This window comes from Haliotis rufescens, unplaced genomic scaffold, assembly GCF_023055435.1.
Source record: "Haliotis rufescens isolate VD_foot unplaced genomic scaffold, xgHalRufe1.0.p SCAF_11, whole genome shotgun sequence".
Classification (NCBI taxonomy): domain Eukaryota; kingdom Metazoa; phylum Mollusca; class Gastropoda; order Lepetellida; family Haliotidae; genus Haliotis; species Haliotis rufescens.
This window is the reverse complement of record NW_025963791.1, coordinates 1156300-1177789: the sequence shown is the minus strand read 5'-3', so window position 1 is coordinate 1177789 and position 21490 is coordinate 1156300. Positions and strand designations below refer to the sequence as shown.

The window sequence follows — 21490 nt, the reverse complement described above, 5'->3', positions numbered from 1 at the left end:
TGGTGTCCCCTGCCGTGATATTGCTGGAATATTGCTTAAAGCGGCATAAAACAATACTCACTCACTCACTCTATGGAAAAGTCCATTGATCTGATGGCTGTCATCTTTTTTACATGTCAGCTATCAAAGGTCTGGTCAAGGGAGATGACTCTGTGAAGGTAATCACATACGAGGACTTTAAGAAACAAGCAGCACCATCACAATCTTCTCTGTTGCCACGGAAACGCAAACATACTTCCGATGATGCAGAAAATTCAAAGAAACCAAGGATATCTCCAGTTGCAGAGTAAGTATGTCACCGTGGGTGTATTTGAAATAGTTGAATCTACATTCAGTCATTTTTGGAGGGGAAAAAAGTGATAACAGGAAAAAATACCATTGAAAATGAAAATGACTACCTTTTGTAAAGTGACAAAAGTTATTCCTGCATCATAAACATTGAAAAGAAATACTGGTAAGTCCACTGTGGGAAATTCTCATTCAAATCAAATATTTTGTCGGAACATTTGACAACTCTCCCATTGCATGTCTCATCAGGTGAAGCCTGAGTGAACTTTAATTGAAGGATGCATGCATTCTTTAACCAATCAGATGAATTTCATTTTAGCAAAAGAAAACCGACACACAAATATTCCCTTTAGGATACAGATCCTGGGATGCTCAGAAAGGTTGAGGTTAATACCAAATAAAAACAATATAATGCAGCTTTTATTATTATTTACAACTGTCCATATAGGTTTGTTTACAAGACATACAAATCAGTTATGCTGATCTGAATATTTTGCTTACTTGTACAGAGAATTTAGAAGATTCGACACTGATTTGTAGTTCACCTGACACAACCTCATATATATAGGAGTTGTCACTGCTTCATGCAGAGAGATATCGTATGACAGTAAAAGATCTGATTGTCTTAAGGGTTCTAGGTGATGAAAGTGTGGATCCGGTGCTCACTGTTTGGTGAGTTGGACAGATAGCGGACCTGACTTACGTATTTTGTCCAACCTCCATCACAGCTATCAATCATATGTTTGCTTCTGCTGGCAAGACATAGAGTATTTCAATGTGGGAGTTGATAATATGTTGTAATGTATACAACACTCTGTTCTGCCTAACATTGCATGTTGAACATGTATGGACGAGGTGGAGGATCATAATGATAAATGCATCTTGTCTTTAGATGTTGAGGTTCTCAATCAACATATGTTGGATTTTACAACGACACATTATTTGATATAAGAACATCATCCTATTTTGGAAATAAAAGCAAGAAATGTTGTTTGTCTTTCATACAATACACATTTCTTGTAATATATGTGCCTAAACCTCAAATTGACCTCATTGTCTGGTTTCCAATAATCAGTACTGATTTTGAAGTTTGACGCATTGATAGCTGAGAATAACGTGGATTTGTCTTGAATTTGACAAAAGAAATTCAGGAAAGAAAAAGTGTCCTATTCAAATTGTCAATTTTATGTCTGTGATAAAAGGAAAAAATGTGAAGAAAAATAAATGTTGCATGAGTTAAGTGGCAAAATATTAATCTGAAGATTATAAACCAAATTCATGTTTGAGATTAATATCGTACCAAAGGATGGCAGTGTTATCAAACCAGCAATGACATTACAGTTGCTCGTTGTGCTTGCGTTTTCTGTTCTATACAAATATCCTTAGAGACACTAAGACATTTATCTCTTCGTTCGTATAAAGAAGTAAACATGAGTTGGAAAAATCTGTTTTCTGCTAAACATTGCAAACCTCAAACGTACATTTTATGCTTTGGTGTTTAAAAGATATTGATAAGAAACACATTGTTACACTTTGGGAAACTTGACTCATTTAGGAGATCTATCTGTGGTCAAGCAAATATTTTTTATGGATTTTTAATGAACTTTTCAAGCTTAATATTCCAAAGGATAGCCCAGTGGTCCAGCTCTTGGCTCCCCACCGGGTTGTGTAGAGTTGCCTCCCTTAGCATCTGCTGGTCTCAGGTTTATATCCCAGATTTGTCTCCATTATGAAACATGGACTTCTTCAAAGCAGAAAATGTCAACAACCTTTGACAGTGTGGGTTTCCTACCACGTGAAGCTGACATGCTGTTGTACAACTCAAATATACTGTTAAAAGGGATTTTAAACCACTTGTATGGGCGGCCATTGAAAGTTGAAAAAAAGGACAAAAGTACGCAATTAAGGTCAAATATTACGAATAAAGAACTAAATGTTACTACTAAAGGTCAAAATACAATATTAATAGTCAAATGTTACGAAAAGACGTCATAAGAAAAGAAAGAAAAATGTGTGCGAAAGAACGTCAGTGAGCACGAAAGGACGTTTTCAATAAAGAACGTCAGTGAGCATGAAAGGACGTTTTCAATAAAGAACGTCAGTGAGCACGAAAGGACGTTGACAATAAAGAATGCCAGATGGCGCTGCAATTTGTAAAACATTCCGAGTTTAATCGGCTTGTTCTGCTGTGTATATGATAACTGCATGCCGAGGTGCACAATGTATTACGTCATCCTCGTGCACTCACCGTCTGACGTCACACATATAAATGTGGATGTAAACAAGCGAAATAAATATGGTTTGAAAACGAACGCTGGCGTCATAGATGCAACTCGATTTTCTTTATTTATGGCGCGCTATTTTTCCTAACGAATGTGTAAGTTATACATATGCATGCAAATCTATTTGGTATATATATTTGTTGTTCAGATATTAGGCAGCATTTTGTTCGCACACAGTTTCTGAAAAGCTGTTAAAGAAAACAAACTCTCGCACAACATTCACTTTTCAGATGAAAAAGTGCGTCTGAAACAAAACTCGGCATCATAGCACCCTCGTGTTGCACCAAGCATGAACAGTTTTTGGATCACTGTAGATGAATCCTAGTTTAGAGTTAAGTGAGTGTTTTTTTTAAGGTTGTATACAAAATACATGTACCAATGTTAGGCAGATGTTGGATTTCACAGTATACTGTATTTATGACAAGGCCCTTTAGCGGTGAAAAAGCTTAACGCAACATGTTTATACACAATGTGTTCATTATACATTATAAATACATGTATATATATGTGTGACGTCAGACAGTGAGTGCATGAGGAATGACGTAATACATTGTGCACCTCGGCATGCAGTTAGCATATACACGGCGGAACAAGCCGATTAAACTCGGAATGTTTTACAAATTGCAGCGCCATCTGGCGTTCTTTATTGTCAACGTCCTTTCATGCTCACTGACATTCTTTATTGAAAACGCCCTTTCGTGCTCACTGACGTTCTTTCGTACACATTTTTCTTTCTTTTCTTATGACGTCTTTTCATTTAGTTCTTTATTCGTAATATTTGACCTTAATTGCGTACTTTTTCCTTTTTTTCAAATTTGTATTTTTGGACCGAATGGCCACCCATACCACTTGCCTTCCATGGACTCAAAAAGAACAAAAGACAATATACATGTACCAGTCATGTTTCTGGCCATTTTCTTGACTGTTTGGCTCATTTGTTGTGTATTCATTATGTTTCAATGTGTAATTTATTCAACATTCAATTAGGAGTTTTCTTGTGTAGACAGTCTGTTGTGCAGATTATATCTACAGTGTTTTACCATTATGATAAAAGTACTCCTGAGTAGAGGAGCATGACTGAGCCTCATGACAAACAGGAACCAAAAGTAGGACGTACAGTGACAGACGGATGATGACAACTGTTTCCAGGTCGACGACAGGACCGGAGGAGTGTGAAGTGAGGGAGGAGGATGCTGGGAAGGAGAAGATGGAGACCAACCTTGGATGCGAGTCACCAGGTAACCATGGAGCTTAGTGAAGACTTAGTAAGCTTGGAGGATGGCACTTGGATATCAGTACTTTCATTTAGTTATACTGATGAGTGAGTATGGTTCACATGGCTTTTACCATTATTCAGCAATATCGGGCCGGGGACACCAGTGAAGACTTAACTCATTGTACCTATGTGGGGAATCCTGTCCTTTGGCATAATGAGTGACCCCTTGATCCACGATGCTACCACCACCACCCTTTAACTGAGGATGGTGATGAAACGCATTGCTATTCCTTGGCCAAACAAATATACCCTGTGTTTTAACATGTCAATATGGAGTGGCATGTCACTCAAAATTTTCAAAACAAATTTTAATATGAATGCTTGACAACTAGTTAAAGCTGTGATAAAGATGTGTGATTGGCAAGTACTTTGTTTATAGTTTTGCATGATCTGTTTGTGAACAGAAACCATCAGCAAGCTTGAATGTTGATGCAGGGCATGTAGCTTTGTGTGTTGTGCTGCTGCAGATTCCTGCTCCGACAAGAAGGCCAAGAAGATGTTTGACGAGCCTGAGGTGTGGTAGACAGGGACTCTGCCACAGTTGTCAGCTGGAGACGTTCTCATACAATGGGCAGCTCACTTCAACAGACACAGACATTTGAGGACTGAGTTCAGAGACCATTCCACAGTGCTAACAGTGTGGCTCCTTTGTGCACGATGGACACACTACAAGACTCTACTGTATAGTGCTTAATGTTCAAATAGAGTAAACACAGGTTTCTGAATACAAAAATAAACGTTTAGTATTATATGGACTTTTTGTGTCAGTGTAATTGGAAAGGTTTCACAGGAATTAAAAGAAGAAAAGTGAAGGTTGTTGTAGGTGAGGGATTGTCACTGGATTATGACAGGGAGCATGGACACCAAAAGCCCTACAAAGGCAATACTGTTATCACCAGGAATCTCAGTACTGTAACTAATGCTGATGGGAATAATGGCATGTTTTTTACCCCAATTTTATTCCTGTATTTATGATAAAGATGTTTATCCAGCGTGTCTACAATTTTGCCAGTTTTACAAACGTTAGGTATCTGTCTTGTTTTTTAACCGCAAAAGCAAAAGCAAGGAAGCTCAGCACCAGATTTAGTATTTCATAATTAATTCACATATTGGTATATATTTTCATGGATGTGTAATATGAACTACTTTCCTAAAGGTGTTTTTTTTATAATGCTTTGTCTGTAGAACATGACCATTGTACTGACTCTGTCATGTGAGTAGCATTGACCTCATGAATCATATTTGTGCATCATCCGGTGATCTTTCATGACCACTTTATCGGACCATTTCGAATTAAATCAATAGATTTGTCCTCCTGTGCCTCTTGTTATGGAATATTAGGATGTGTTGGTGGACCATGATCCTCCTGCCACAGGAAGTGGACACACTGTGATATAACTGAAATACTGTTCAAACCTTCCAGACTCACTCACTGTTGACGAGGATTGGTGTTTCTGTACCAACATACTGAAACTATTATGTGACTTAGTGTACCAAATTGGATGATTGATCAAATTACATATGGGTTGATTATATTTTCTTGGTTTAATTTAAAAGACGCCCCCAGACACGTCCACGCCTATCCTGAAAGTCAAGAATGTATCTGGACTCATCTAAAAACATTACACGAGACTATCGGCATAGTTTGTACACTTTAAACACCATTGGCATATGGCTACAATATGTCGACTTGTTAACGTGGTACAACACTGGTCCCCGAGCATGCAGATTACAGCTTAAGATTTCTAATCGCCTGGTCAGTAAACTGAACGCTAGTAGCCTGGCACAGTTGAACAGAGATTTGAAACATTTCTTAGGGCATCAGTAAGAATAATTACAATATACCACCAACAGTAGGAGTGGGTACCTACAATTCAAACAATAGATGTTTCTTGCCTGTGTGTGCGTATGTGTCTCCACACACACACACACACACACACACACACACACACACACACACACACACACACACCAATATATAGTCTTTAAAGAGATGTCACCTACACCTTTTGATATAGGAGAAAATAGGAAAACAAGTTCAAACAGGCTCAAACTTTCCATGCAGGGTGGGCCAGCGTTTTTGGCCAATTTGCAATTGTGTCAGTTACTCCCTGGCTGGTCAAAGTCTAAACTGCCATTGCTTCTGTGGTCAAGGGAGGGGTCTGTTTCTTGGGATGGGCTTTTTAGAGGTTTACGACCCTGTGACTCTAGTAAACGGGACACCTGCCTTTGCATTTGAACACCCTTGGCGCGTTTACCCTGCATTTACATATCTTCTATTTGTTAAAAACAGTTTACTAATCTCATTTTACAAACAGTTTTAAAATCTTTTTCTTAAACAATAAGACAAAAAGAAAGTCCAAGACATCACTCATTATCCCTGTTACCTTTTCATGGAATCTTTTGTGCCAGTCTTTTCTTCAACTTTCTGGAGGTGTTTGAATCAAATATGGGTGAAGTGTCTTACATTATTTCTTTTAAAAACATCAGGTGAGTTACATAGCCCTGCGAATATATTTTGTAAATAGAAATAATATATTAGCCTCTTACACTATAATTAAAACGTGCGTTAGACCTTGTATATTCAATTGAGTAATAAGGTAAGCTTCTGTACCCAAGTAGTTTCATCGACTGTTCAAAAATCAGATGTATCAGGCTAGAGAGCATTGCTATGATCGGTCAATCTACAGAATATTTGGAAGCTAACGCTCTTCAAACTAAAACCTTAGATAACAATTCTTCGTTACCAGGTACGCTAGCACACACCCTAAACACCGGTTAATATTTCTGCTACACAGAGATCATGTTTTAAGTTTGCAAGATAATGTTGGAAATTAAATGTAATGCAAAGAATGTGAGTTACTGGCTCCACCTTTGTCCTGGACGTCAGTCGGTTTATATTACAAGTTTTCTGTGGTTGAAATATATCCAGATTAACCTTAGAGCACAACTGACACCCCCGACATTCGCGGGGGGGGGGGGGGGGGGTTTGATGGGATGGGGGGGTTTGATGGGATGGAGGGGGGTGATCTAGTCTGGTGTTTTAAGCCCTTCGTTCCTCACACCGCTGACCAGGGTTCGAGCCTCTGTATGTGTGCAATCTGTAAAAAATTCTTTGTTTCTTGGAGGTGAGGAAAAATGGGGTTTAACGTCGCGTTTAAGATTGTGTGTGTGCGTGTGTGCGCGTGTGTGCGCGCGCGTGCGTGCGTGTGTGCTTGTACTAGTGCGGACTAATGCCGATTTTATAGTGCTAACCCACTGAGATACCATGCCGCAGTTTAAGATGAATACCCAACTTAAACACAGTATACTGACTCCGAGCCGACAAGTCCTTGTTTTAGCCCCTTAATGCCGAGCGCCATGCAGGGTAACAACAAGTACCATATTGTAACGGCTTTTGGTATGACGCGAACCCCCGACATTCCGCTTTACCTCTAAGACCACGGAGGCGGTCATTGTTGGTTCCCTGTGGTTCTGCGTGTGAATGTGTTCCTTCTGAAGATATACTTACCTCCCTATTGCCGGCCAGAAACCTATGATCGAGGGTTCGAATATCCTGATAATGTTTCAAGGTTTGTCAGCACTATACCCGTGCTCGTGGGTTTCACAAAAGTGGTTAACGTCTGAAACCCGCATCACCAGTTTTCCTCACACACGAATCTGACTAGCCGTGATATAACTGGAATACCGTTCAAAGCTACTTTAAACCGAAGTCGTTCACTCACTCACTCATGATTACCTGCTATTCATTTGACGCGTCCATCTTTTGAGTGTATATTCATTATTATCATAAGAAATATAGATTAATAAATGTACAAAAGCAGAGTGGACACATGTCTATAGTTCATAGAGAAACAAAGTGAGGTGCTTCCACTTCTATATGATTGAACATGGATGTTTTCACGTTCCTATGGCGGTTTCTTGAAGGACAGCCAAGGAGCGGAAAAGCCATGAGTCAGTAACAGAGGCAGTAATTCGATATTTTTCATTAAATGTATGAAATCCCTTCAAGTCAAAGCCATCAATAAATGCATTGAATAAAAGCATAATAAAATTTATTAATTAAAAGAGACAAAAATGAAATAATCTCTATTAAAACCAGAGCCCATTGTACAATTCCGACTATATATTATAAGCCTCTGTTTATGAATCACTATCAAGTGGTGATGATCCCAGGTGTTCGCAAGCACATCTTCACCCCTCTGAACAAATGTCACTTGATTGTTTTCTTGATCGTACGCCTTTTGGCTAGTCCTCGTTTCAAGGATTAAGCAGTAACCAACAACAAGGTCACCTTGACCTTGCGCCGACCAGGTCACAATGACCTAGCGCCGTTTTTCTATGTCAGTGTGGTTCATTGATTATATATTTCTTCTTCTCAAACTACATTTAAGGTGTTGATGAATCTTTAATGTCTTGGTGTACATTAACGTTCCAGGTCGAGATGTTAAGTATTCGTGAGTATCCTGGCCACTGACATGTCGATGCCTATCACACCCTATGTTAAATTCAGTGTTCAGTTGACGATATGTCAATACATTGTCCAGAATATATGACTAATATGTTTAGTATTATCATTTCAAAGCAAACCAAAATTCTAAAAAATATATTCACCAACGTGAAAACATTCATGTATTATTCTTTTGAAAACAGACAAATTCAATGTAAGGAAATCAGATTATCATTTGCATAAAGCATGTGCATTATTAGTAGCGTGCTGCCTACAAAACAGCCTCTGTAAGCAATACAGTCGATGAAACGTCCATACCTTGTTGGTTGTGAATGATTAGATTATTTGTATGTGGAATGAAAGCAGTATTGATTTCTATTGGCACGAGTGACGGGTTTACGGGCATATTTGAATACACCATTACAACATGCAGGATCTAGGTCACGGCTGTTGTACACACTGTGTCATTTTCCTGGAAATAGCTATTCAAGGGAATACGAAATACTTCAGGTAGTTGTAGTTTTATACCAGCGCTTGAGGTGACTATCACTGCTGGTTTAGTGCTGGGGTTCAAATGATATATTTAGGACTAATGTGTGTTGAAGGATTTTGTTGTGTTTTTGCATTTTGATTCAAATACTGATAGTATAGTGAATCAGAATCAAACAGAAGAACGAAATGTTATTTATTTACAAAAACAACAACATATTTACATTTGTATCATAATAAATTTGTTAAGCCTGATGACGTAGGTCGATATCAGTAATAGTGGTGACTGGTCAGAGTCCTCCAGTTTGGGCTCAACGAGGCCGTCGTGACCTGTTTAAGCTGTTGCTTTCTATGCCGTAACTTTATCGAATAACTCGCCTATGCAGTATCGATCAACAGATACATATTCACATAGTATTGATTTCGCACATGTCTTGAATAAGATGCCCATATTGTAGCCATGGGCGTCAACCAGCACATAGAATTAGGGACGCATGTGTCCCCTGACCACTCTCTCTCTCTCTATATATATTACAGCACCAGCAGGTGGGTAGACTATATCAACACGTTATGTTGGAGATGAGGCATAGACGCTGTACATAAGTACGAAAACCTAACGGTGCTAATTTTGTAGAATAATTATTATTGTTCTAAATCGGAATTTCTCGTTATTTCAGTTATTTTCTCGAAATTTCGTGTTCTTTCTCTTTACTTCGAGTTTTTCTCTCGTTTCTTTGATTATTTTCTCGTTATTTCAAGTTTATTTCAAAAACTCGAGATTTCAAATTTTATCTCGTTATTTCTCTTATTTTCTCGAAATTTCGAGTTCTTTCTCATTACTTCGAGTTTTTGCTCTTGTTACTTTGATTATTTTCTCGTTATTTCAAGTTTATTTAAAAAAATCGAAATTTCAAATTTTATCTCGTTATTTCTCTTATCTTCTCGAAATTTCGATTTTATTTCTCGTTTCTTCGATTATTTTCTCGAAATTTCGATTATTTTCTCTTTGCTTCGATATTTTTCTCGTTACTTCCATTATTTCCTCGTAATTTCGATTATTTTCTCGTTATTTCAAGTTTAATTAAAGTTTTGGAGAGAGGAAAAAACTCAAACCAATGAGAATATAATTAAAGCAACGAGGAAAAAAAATCGAAATTTCGAAAAATAATTGAAATAACGAAAAGAAATTCGTACTTTCGATTCTTGGAGATAAACTTGAAATAACAAGAAAAACAATCAAAATTACGAGAAAGAAACTAGGATTTTCGAGAAAATAATTGAAATGAAAAATAATCGAAGCAACAATAAAATCGAAATGGCGATTTTTTAAAAATATACTTGAAATAATAGGAAATACTTGTAATCGATATTACGAGACAATAATCCAAGTAAGAAAAAAACCTCGAAATTTGGAAAAATAAACAAATAATTGAAATTTTAAAAAATCGATTTGAAATAAAATTATGCACTATTAGGCTTTCGTAAGCAGATGGTAAATGCTGACGATCGAATAGATTGTATTCCTAGTGTTCGGGGACACGACAACATAACTGACATATTGACACATGATATTCTTATTGACAAACACAGAATGCATATAAAATAATTATGTTGACACATACTTATTACAGTTATTTATTCAAGTTTTCTTAGTCAAGTGAAAGTCAAAACTGACATATTCTTATCACCTATGCGATTATACACTCCTGTTAGAATATACCAACTACCATTACCTATCCGATTGCACAATCTTTTTATTGAAGTCATTGAATTAGCAATAAAGACAAGTTGTAAAGCCATATTTCCAGTATTTGCAAACCTCCGTGATTATATACATATTTCGATGTAAAATTATGTTTGGGTATTTTTTACCAAAACAATGAACTACTTTTATCCTTCAGCGACAGAACAATATTTCTGATCAAATAATCCACCTGTCACAGATATGTTTATTTAATTTACATCGCCAGACAGGTGACAGTCCTTGTATTGCCTCCGACTACCGGGTAATTTTGTAAATGGAACCAAATTAGTTAATTCCATTCATAAGCCAGCCTGAATATTCTTCCGCATCTTAAGCTTAAACCATCACCTCCTTGCAGCTGTTGTTTACCTGAATGTTAGCATGACGTAAGCTTGGTCCAAGTCATTAGCCCACCATCAGTAATATTGTTTAAACATATTTACACACCTTTAACGAAACTATGAACGTTATTTTCTGAAGTATATATACCCGAAATACTTTTAAAAACGTACTCCTTTAAACTCATTCGAAACTCATGTCTGGCTTCTCTGAAATTAACCAAGGACCTACATGTATTCGGTGTTCCTCGCGTTCACGTTTTGGATGTGTTGGCACAGACATAAGGAGATATGACTTGTCGCGTAAGGTGAATACTTCGACCCTATTAGCACACTGGATAATGGAAATGCATGCAGCTGAATCCAATAGTATACTACTATACATACTCGTAATACGTTATCCTAAATGATCAAATCTTATAAAGTCAAAACTCCTTAATCAAACCTCAGTGAAATCAAACAATCAGTTGAAGCAAAATTAACATCTTTCGTGGCACATTAGTCAAATAGACCAGGAGAAAACTTCTCAATAAAATATATACACGGCACATTTACATAAGAGTTTTGTCTTTCATTAATAATATAAATACAAAAATCAATAAAAAAAATTCAACAAGTTAATGAATTTGCATTATTCGAAAGACAGGTCACTATTTATACTCATGGAAATTTGTTGCCCTGAGATATCATATGTATAAGGTTTCCCTGAGATATCATATGTATAAGGTTTCCCTGAGATATATGTATAAGGTTTCCCTGAGATATCATATGTATAAGGTTTCCCTGAGATATCATATGTATAAGGTTTCCCTGAGATATCATATGTATAAGGTTGCCCTGAGATATCATATGTATAAGGTTTAATCGAAATAGTGAGAACTGAAGACATCCATGGGAACATGACAAGTTACAAGGAAAGAGCGGCTACACCAGTCAGAGGTATGTAGATGTTAGGGAGCGGTTCAATGCAGAGAACGTAATTCCTGTTGCTGTGGGATTGGTTTCTCTCATCTCGAGGCTGATAAAGTTGCCATTTTCAATGTCACTAAAAGTTGAATATTTAAAAATACGTAATATAATTAATTATACATAAAACTGTATTTTTCAAATGTATTGGACAGGTGTAACTTGAACTAGAGGCAACCCTTGGTTTTTAAACCTCCGTTGTGTGGCGGATAGAGCGTCTGCCTATAGAGCGGAAGATCGGTGGTTCGATCCCCTCACAGCGTCATACCAAAAGACGTTAAAGGATGGTACTTGTTGTTACCCTGCCTGGTGCTCAGCACGTAATCATTATACTTGTCTTGAATTGGGCATCCATGTTAAAACTGCTGTATTGTACATCAGTGTGCTAACACTATAAATCCGAATGACCGGACTAGCACAAGTAGCCTCACACACACGTGCATGTACACCGCTATATCAGTTTAAAAAATCTTGAACGTGACGTTAAACCCCATTTCACCTCTATCAACTATTTTTTATGTTTTTTAAGTGTTCATTAATGTGTATACCCACAGAAAGTATCAATCGTTGCTTCCGTTATAATGACATGATGAATAGTCTTACCTTAATAGACGACACCTAGTATGTTCGTTATGTTGCTGACAAGGAAACAGTGGAGATGTGGAAACTGAAACTTTTGGCATCTATACCATCAAAGCTTAACTTTCAGTCAGGTGAGCTAACAATGAAAGAACGCACTAACGAGTATGTAAAAAGAAAAGAAATGTATTAGTGTACTGGGGTTCTGTCGCCACTGTTTGTTGTGATTAAAAACATCCCATTCACGCCTTTACAATTCAGACAATAAAACATCCGGATATATCCAATGTTATTAATACAGGTCCACCCTGTTGTGTTACACCATTTCTGTCTCTACATGTATACCACCGACACAACGTTCGCAGAATTCAGAACGCCAAACATGTCTGGATACAACAGCAAATGCAGTCATTCCCACCGCTTGTCACTCAATCCCGACACGCACGAACATGTCACCCTATTTCCCTTCCCCCCACGACTGATAAAGAGGTGGCCCAGCGGGGACATCCTTCACGACCAAAGACCAGGTTCCATTCCCATTCGCGTCGGTTCACTGAGAAGTGAGAAGTGCACAACACACACTTAGGTCGTCTTTTCATAAAACAACATTATGGCAACATATTAAACATTACAACGCATAGTCATCTGCATATGTGCGTAAGTCGTTAGCATAATGAAGTTGGTAGCTCGTCACGCGGAGGACTTAGATTCGACTCTTGATATGGATACATAATGTGAGACAAATTCATACGTTCCCTGACTAAATATCGCTACAATAGTGCTGAACAGTGTCAATGCGAATTTATACAACCCTTTTTTCTACGGTATGCTACTAAACAAGTACCGTAGATTCACACCATCATCGCTTATCTGTAAGTCAATAGACAATACCCGTCAGTTCATACTGCAAACCAATGGGAACTGATGCTGTCCCGTCAGCTCATGCTGCAAACCAATGGGAATTGATGCTGTCCCGTCAGCTCATGCTGCAAACCAATGGGAATTGATGCTGTCCCGTCAGCTCATGCTGCAAACCAATGGGAATTGATGCTGTCCCGTCAGCTCATGCTGCAAACCAATGGGAATTAATGCTGTCCCGTCAGCTCATGCTGCAAACCAATGGGAACTGATGCTGTCCCGTCAGCTCATGCTGCAAACCAATGGGAACTAATGCTGTCCCGTCAGCTCATCCTGAAACTAATGGGAACTAATGTTGTCTCGTCAACTCGTGCTGCAAACCATATTGACTGTCCCATCAGTTGACCCTGAAAACAAATGTATATTGTCTGTCCCCTCAGCTTATCCTGCGAACGAAGGGTCGCTACCCTGCAAACAACATTTCCTTTAACTATGGACTGACCAGGTATTATCGTGGTCCCCAGCACCCCACTGCCAGTCTGAGTGGTTCCATCTTCTGGTCGTGAGTGGCTCCTTGGTCCCCGGCACCCCACTGCTGGCCGTGAGTGGCTCCATGGTCTAGTCATGAGTGGCTCCATGGTCCTCAGCACCTCACTGCTAGTCGTGAGTGGCCCCATGGTCCTAGGCATCTCACTTCTGGTCGTGAGTGGATCCATGGTCCTCAGCACCTCACTGCTAGTCGTGAGTGTCTCCTTGGTCCTCAGCACCTCACTGCTGGTCGTCAGTGGCTCCATGGTCCCCAACTCCTCACTGCTGGTCGTCAGTGGCTCCATGGTCCCCAACTCCTCAAGGCTAGTCGTGAGTGGCTCCATGGTCCCCAGCACCTCAAGGCTAGTCGTGAGTGGCTCCATGGTCCTAGGCGCCTCACTGCTAGTCGTGAGTGGCTCCATGGTCCTAGGCGCCTCACTGCTGGTCGTGAGTGGCTCCATGGTCCCCAGCACCTCACTGCTAGTCGTGAGTGGCTCCATGGTCCTAGGCACCTCACTGCTGGTCCTGAGTGGCTCCATGGTCCCCAGCACCTCAAGGCTAGTCGTGAGTGGCTCCATGGTCCTAGGCACCTCACTGCTGGTCGTGAGTGGCTCCATGGTCCCCAACTCCTCAAGGCTAGTCGTGAGTGGCTCCATGGTCCCCAGCACCTCAAGGCTAGTCGTGAGTGGCTCCATGGTCCTAGGCACCTCACTGCTGGTCCTGAGTGGCTCCATGGTCCTAGGCGCCTCACTGCTGGTCGTGAGTGGCTCCATGGTCCTAGGCACCTCACTGCTGGTCGTGAGTGGCTCCATGGTCCTCAGCACCTCACTGCTAGTCGTGAGTGGCTCCATGGTCCCCAGCACCTCACTGCTAGTCGTGAGTGGCTCCATGGTCCTAGGCGCCTCACTGCTGGTCGTGAGTGGCTCCATGGTCCCCAGCACCTCACTGCTAGTCGTGAGTGGCTCCATGGTCCTAGGCACCTCACTGCTGGTCGTGAGTGGCTCCATGGTCCCCAACTCCTCAAGGCTAGTCGTGAGTGGCTCCATGGTCCCCAGCACCTCAAGGCTAGTCGTGAGTGGCTCCATGGTCCTAGGCACCTCACTGCTGGTCGTGAGTGGCTCCATGGTCCTCAGCACCTCACTGCTAGTCGTGAGTGGCTCCATGGTCCCCAGCACCTCACTGCTAGTCGTGAGTGGCTCCATGGTCCTAGGCACCTCACTGCTGGTCGTGAGTGGCTCCATGGTCCTCAGCAACTCACTGCTAGTCGTGAGTGGCTCCATGGTCCCCAGCACCTCACTGCTGGTCGTGAGTGGCTCCATGGTCCTCAGCACCTCACTGCTAGTCGTGAGTGGCTCCATGGTCCTCAGCACCTCACTGCTAGTCGTGAGTGGCTCCATGGTCCTAGGCACCTCACTGCTAGTCGTGAGTGGCTCCATGGTCCTAGGCACCTCACTGCTAGTCGTGAGTGGCTCCATGGTCCTAGGCACCTCACTGCTGGTCGTGAGTGGCTCCATGGTCCCCAACTCCTCAATGCTGGTCGTGAGTGGCTCCATGGTCCTAGGCACCTCACTGCTAGTCGTGAGTGGCTCCATGGTCCTAGGCACCTCACTGCTAGTCGTGAGTGGCTCCATGGTCCCCAACTCCTCACTGCTAGTCGTGAGTGGCTCCATGGTCCTAGGCACCTCACTGCTAGTCGTGAGTGGCTCCATGGTCCTAGGCACCTCACTGCTAGTCGTGAGTGGCTCCATGGTCCCCAACTCCTCACTGCTGGTCGTGAGTGGCTCCATGGTCCTAGGCACCTCACTGCTAGTCGTGAGTGGCTCCATGGTCCTAGGCACCTCACTGCTGGTCGTCAGTGGCTCCATGGTCCTCAGCACCTCACTGCTGGTCGTCAGTGGCTCCATCTTCTGGTCTTGAGTGGTTCCATGGTCCCCAAACACCTCACCGCTGGGCATGATTGGCTCCAGCTTCTGGTCATGAGTGGTTCCATCTCTTTTGGTCGTGAGTGGCTCCAATTGCTGTTCATGAGTTGCTCCATTATCCTAAGCATCCCACTGCTGGTCGTCAGTGGCTCCATGGACCCGGCACCCAACTGCTGTTCGTGAGTGGTTCCATGGTTCCCATTGACTCACTGCTGGTTGTGAGAGGCTCCATGGTCCCCAGCACCCTACCACTGGTCGTGAGTGGCTCCATCTTCTGGTCTTGGGTGGTTCCATCTTCTGGTCGTGAGTGGCTCCATCTTCTGGTCTTGAGTGGTTCCATCTTCTGGTCGTGAGAGGCTCCATCTTCTGGTCTTGAGTGGCTCCATGGTCCCCAGCACTTCACTGCTCGTCGTGAGAGGCTCCATCTTCTGGTCGTGAGTGGCTCCATCTTCTGGTCGTGAGTGGCTCCATCTTCTGGTCCTGAGTGGCTCCATGGTCCCCGACACCCATCTGCTTTTCGTGAGTGGCTCCATGGTCCCAGCACCTTACTGCTGTTCGTGAGTGGTTCCATGGACCCCAACACCTCACTGCTGGTCGTGAGTGGCTCCATCTTCTGGTCGTGAGTTGCTCCATGGTCCCCGACACCCCACTGCTTTTCGTGAGTGGTTCCATGGACCCCAACACCTCATTGCTGGTCGTGAGTGGATCCATCTTCTGGTCGTGAGTGGCTCTATGGTTCCCGATTCCCCACTGCTGTTCACTGGCTCCATGTTTCCCGTCGTGAGTGGCTCCCTCCATCTTCTGGTCGTGAGTGGCACCATCTTCTGGTCGCGAGTGGTTCCATCTTCTGGTCGTGAGTGGCTCCATGGTCCCCAGCACCTCACTGCTGGTTGTGAGTCACTCCATCTTCTGGTCGTGAGTGGCTCCAGGGTCCGCGGCACCCCACTGCTGTCGAGAGTGGCCCCATCTTCTGGTCGTGAGTGGTTCCATCTACTGGTCGTGAGTGGCTCCATGGTCCCCAACACCTCACTGTTGGTCGTGAGTGGTTCTTAGGATGGCGTGATCAGACTGTGATGGCGCGTCACTCCAATGGCGTTGTTCATGTATTCAGTCAGCGGTTTGCAAGTGATTTAGCGATAAGACGATCGTAACTGCCAGTGGCAACACTGAGCTATGTAGAAATGCCTTCTGTTGATAAGTTAAGTTTAGTCTTAAAATGTACTCTACAGAGTTCGTGTTATATTTCATGTTGCTGATGCTTTTGGTTGTTTATCACAAATCGTTGTTCAATGCCACCGCAATGGATGTCAGAACCAAACTATTATCCATTGAACGGCGAGTTGTAAGTAGACACTAAACCGGCTATGATTTGGTAGATATATAAATATAAAACTAGCAAAAGCAACATGCACATAGATAATCTCCTCAAACACACAAAAATCTCATCTGTATCGTTTCGATTATGTGACATTTCATTTGTTTAAGGATAGACACTGATGCTTCCAGCATATGTTTGTGTTTAGGTGTACCTGAGTAAGGTACGGTTAATACAAACCTCGCAGTTTCAACCACCTACACAAACCACCGCATCAACAACGGATCTATAGTCATCCTCGGTCACGCGCAGTTTAACGGAAGCGACAAACTAACAAAAACAACGCCTTCATCGACGATGTGCAAAGACTGACGTTTCCTGTCACACCGGACGTTTCCGTAATGAGTGAAAGTGTATTGTGGCGAATGTTGTTGGTCACTTGTTACAACGATCAGTGTGGCTAGGGCAGGAACTATTGTTCTATATTTAGCTTCTCGTGATTATATTGAAAGATAACAACATTGTTGAAGTCCAGGACATACACAAATCAGGTCGACATGATGGTACTTGATACCTTCACGCAGGTCCCCGGGCCTTCTGCTTTCTGTGCAGCAGATTTATAAAATCAGCATATGAAATGAAAACATGCACTATTAAATTGTAAATCTGGACTTGTTAAACAGATATGAATTTGTTGGATAACATGTTTTTGAAGAAGCTGAGGTTTTCCTGTTGTTTTTCCGTCTCTCCATCATGGGTGCTGGGGTATTTGTATCGTCACACACTCACGTGATTGCGTGGCCTTAAATATATATACACGTGGCCATATATATCGTCGATGATTCACAATTAAGTTATTTTACCTATTGCCTGTCTAGAACTCCTAAATGACAGTGCCGTAGTCTAGGGCCATTAAGTTCCCTTGACCCTGCATTGCACCGACACCCCCACACAGCTGCTCAACAAAGGAGCTCACACTCACCCCTGTAGTGATCTCCGTCGTTAGCTATTACAGCGCACGTCTGTTTCAGACCGGTGGGTATGATTTGGCAATCATATCAAAATTCACTCAAGTCACCTCAACCCCACTATTTTTTTACATGTATCTCAGTGTAATGATTCCCTTGATCACACCTAACAATATGTAGGCAGTTCCACTCTGGGCTTAGTTACGCCATCATTACCTTTTTGACTCCAGATGGTGGAGCACAGCCCCTCTTTATGAATAGGAATGAAGTGTCTGTTCAAAATGTTGACTACAGAAATGAAAAATATCAAATAAAATGTTCTCTAAATAATATATCATAAAATGTTCTCGTGCAGAGCACCCGTCTCTAATAACTGAAACAGAAGTCTGAAGAGTTTTTCGGTTGTCAATGAAATTACCACTAACCGGTGATGTACAGGAAATGACAAAAACATAAAACTCTATCTCGTACATGTGGTCAGTTATATATTAGTACTGTGTATTTTAGAGAACACGTTCAGTCATGACTTGTCTTGTATTTTACACAATGAACCCATGTTTTGTATTTGTTGAATCTGAAGGTTTAGATAATGGATCAGTTTTCTCTATTTGACTGCACATGGAGCTTCATTGTGGTTCGCATAGCCCAGTAACGTTTCTTTGGTTCATTGCGAGGGGTTGTTGTAATGTTTTGAGCCTAAATACGAGGGATGTGTAGTTCACCCTCAACAGGTTGCATGCATTAAGTACAGCCTGCATTTGAATCAAGCAGAATATTTCTGCAGGCATCGAAGTGATTAGGTATTCTCTGTGATGAAAATGAACAAAATTGGTCATCGCGCTATCATCAAGAATCTCAAACTGATGGGGCTTATTCGAACAGCCATCCATGAGGACATGGTGTCAGTGTTGGGGTATGATGCACCTTCCTTTGCCACAGTAAAATGTGGGCAGCAGAATTCAAGAGGGGAAGTGACAGCCTGGATGGTGGTCCAGTATCAGGAAGACCTACAACTAGCACCACTGACGGTAAACGTTCATACAATAATTGCTATGATGATGTATGTTACGAGTTTTAACACATTTGTTGAGATACGTTAGCTGGTGCGTGCGTTCACATATCACGGGAATTCACGGGTTCGAATCAGGGACATAATCCTGGTGATAATGCTGATTATTACTTTTATTAAAGATCGGGTTAGGTCGGTTTGACCTGCTATAAATATTCCACTGAATACGTCGTAAAATTCCATATCGACATAATTCAAAGACGAACGCCTATTGAATGAAGGCATAGACAGATAAATAGAGGCATTCAAAGCAATAGTGTTATGTACTAAGGAAACATATACAATATATCCATATCGTTCTTGCTCATGCATGGGCAAAAAACACGCGTTCAGTTGTTTGGTATATAAAATGCTTTTTAATCCCTTTCAGTTTATTTCAATCCTAACCAAGGTGTGTGAGCAGATTGTACCCAACCTTTGAACGTGCATTCAAAAGTCCTGGTTGTCATTGGATTCCCAGATGTATGGACATTTCTGTGAGAAATGTCTATTATCTTGTGATCATTCAGGCGGTTTTTATATTACTTGAAATGGTCAAGTAGGAAGATGACAGTCGAATTAAAGTGGACAACACTTAAGATTATAATTCATGAGCTTGTCAAGTACTGCACTTGTGGCTTCAAGAGTCCACCATGTGCGGGAAAGTCTCCATTGCTTAACCTTAGAAGTCCTTGATTAGAGTGAGTGTGTTTGGTTTTATGCCGCTTTTAGCAATATTCCACCAATTTTCCATGGCGGGGGACACCAGAAATGGGCTTCACACATTGTAACCATGTGGGGAATCGAACCCGGGTCTTCGGCGTGACGAGCAAACGCTATAAGCACCAGGCTACCCCAACATCACCCTTGGTTAGACAAGCAATAGGAGGGACAACGAAGAAACACTGGATGTGAACCCTGCAGTCGCCATACAATTAACAGTTACAGTATCTTTATACATTTGTCAGACCATATAATTTATCGTTGTCACCAATTATTTTGTCAACCATGCAACGGGGACACGGTCGGCCCAGTTGTTACTTTAAAGCACGGCAGAATCCCTACCGGCTCTCTGCTTGTCTCGAACACCGGGGGCACGGGTGGCCCAATCGCCTAAGGTGCCGAGATTCGCTGTGCAGAATTGCGTCCCTTGGGCACGCCAGAAATCTATGTTGGATATGGTGTTTCTAGGTTTGTCAGCACCATACCCGTGCTCGTTGGTTTCACCGAAGTGGTAAACGTCTGAGGCCGGCATCACTTCGGGCTTTCCTCCAACATTAAGCCTACACGCCATGATATAACTTGAATACTGTTAAAAGCGTCGACTCACTCGACTATGCAACCCGCTTTTAGGGAGCACCAATCAAAGCAAGTACATCTTCAGTCACATAACATACATCCGGAGTTTAAAAGGTCCGTATTAGACAGATGTTCTCATGTCTGGGGATCATAAAATGATATATTTGTTTATTTGTCCATGTTTCTAATTTTTCAATAGTATTTTTTTTATCTCAAATGAAACAATATGACTTGAAGCGATTCCTTCCAAATGTCAACATATCTACCAGTGAAGGATCCTTAAGCATAGTGTCTTATATAACAGTCAATACTAACAATATGTGACGAAAAAGTGTTCTCTGTGACCTACAAGCATAGTGTCTTATATAACAGTCAATTCTAACAATATGTGACGAAACAGTGTTCTCTGTGACCTTCAAGCATAGTGTCTTATATAACAGTCAATACTAACAATATGTGGCCTACAAGCATAGTGTCTTATATAACAGTCAATACTAACAATATGTGACGAAAAAGGGGTCTCTGTGACCTACAAGCATAGTGTCTTATATAACAGTCAATACTAACAATATGTGACGAAAAAGTGTTCTCTGTGACCTATGAGCATAGTGTCTTATATAACAGTCAATACTAACAATATATGACGAAAAAGTGTTCTCTGTGACCTACAAGCATAGTGTCTTATATATCAGTCAATACTAGCAATATGTGACGAAAAAGTGTTCTCTGTGACCTACAAGCATAGTGTCTTATATATCAGTCAATACTAACAATATGTGACCTACAAGCATAGTGTCTTATATAACAGTCAATACTAACAATATTTGGCCTACAAGCATAGTGTCTTATATAACAGTCAATACTAACAATATGTGACGAAAAAGTGTTCTCTGTGACCTACAAGCATAGTGTCTTATATAACAGTCAATACTAACAATATGTGACGAAAAAGTGTTCTCTGTGACCTATAAGCATAGTGTCTTATATAACAGTCAATACTAACAATATGTGACGAAAAAGTGTTCTCTGTGACCTACAAGCATAGTGTCTTATATATCAGTCAATACTAGCAATATGTGACGAAAAAGTGTTCTCTGTGACCTACAAGCATAGTGTCTTATATCACAGTCAATACTTACA

The 21490-nt window shown here is 41.3% G+C and overlaps 2 protein-coding genes across 2 annotated transcripts in view; one reads left to right on the top strand and one right to left on the bottom strand.

Moving 5' to 3' along the window:
• The window catches only part of LOC124144582 (poly(A)-specific ribonuclease PARN-like), a 32801-nt gene extending 27643 nt beyond the window's left edge, over window positions 1–5158 (top strand). The window contains exons 20-22 of the mRNA XM_046514071.2: window positions 121–286; window positions 3720–3808; window positions 4314–5158. Coding sequence (XP_046370027.1) covers window positions 121–286; window positions 3720–3808; window positions 4314–4369 — 311 coding nt within the window. The 3' untranslated portion in view covers window positions 4370–5158. The remainder of the gene's footprint in view (window positions 1–120; window positions 287–3719; window positions 3809–4313) is intronic.
• An 8113-nt stretch (window positions 5159–13271) lies between these two features.
• LOC125378045 (probable GPI-anchored adhesin-like protein PGA55) lies at window positions 13272–15753 on the bottom strand. Its single transcript, XM_048392845.1, has 2 exons — window positions 13773–15753; window positions 13272–13282 (listed from the first exon to the last, which is right to left on the bottom strand). The coding sequence occupies exons 1-2, from the start codon at window positions 15751–15753 to the stop codon at window positions 13272–13274; spliced, it is 1992 nt and encodes a 663-aa protein (XP_048248802.1).
• Between the last annotated feature and the right edge of the window lie 5737 nt (window positions 15754–21490).

Coding starts and splice junctions, on each gene's coding strand:
- LOC125378045 (XM_048392845.1), bottom strand. CDS start 15,753: ATGCCCAGCGGTGAGGTGTTTGGGGACCATGGAACCACTCAAGACCAG.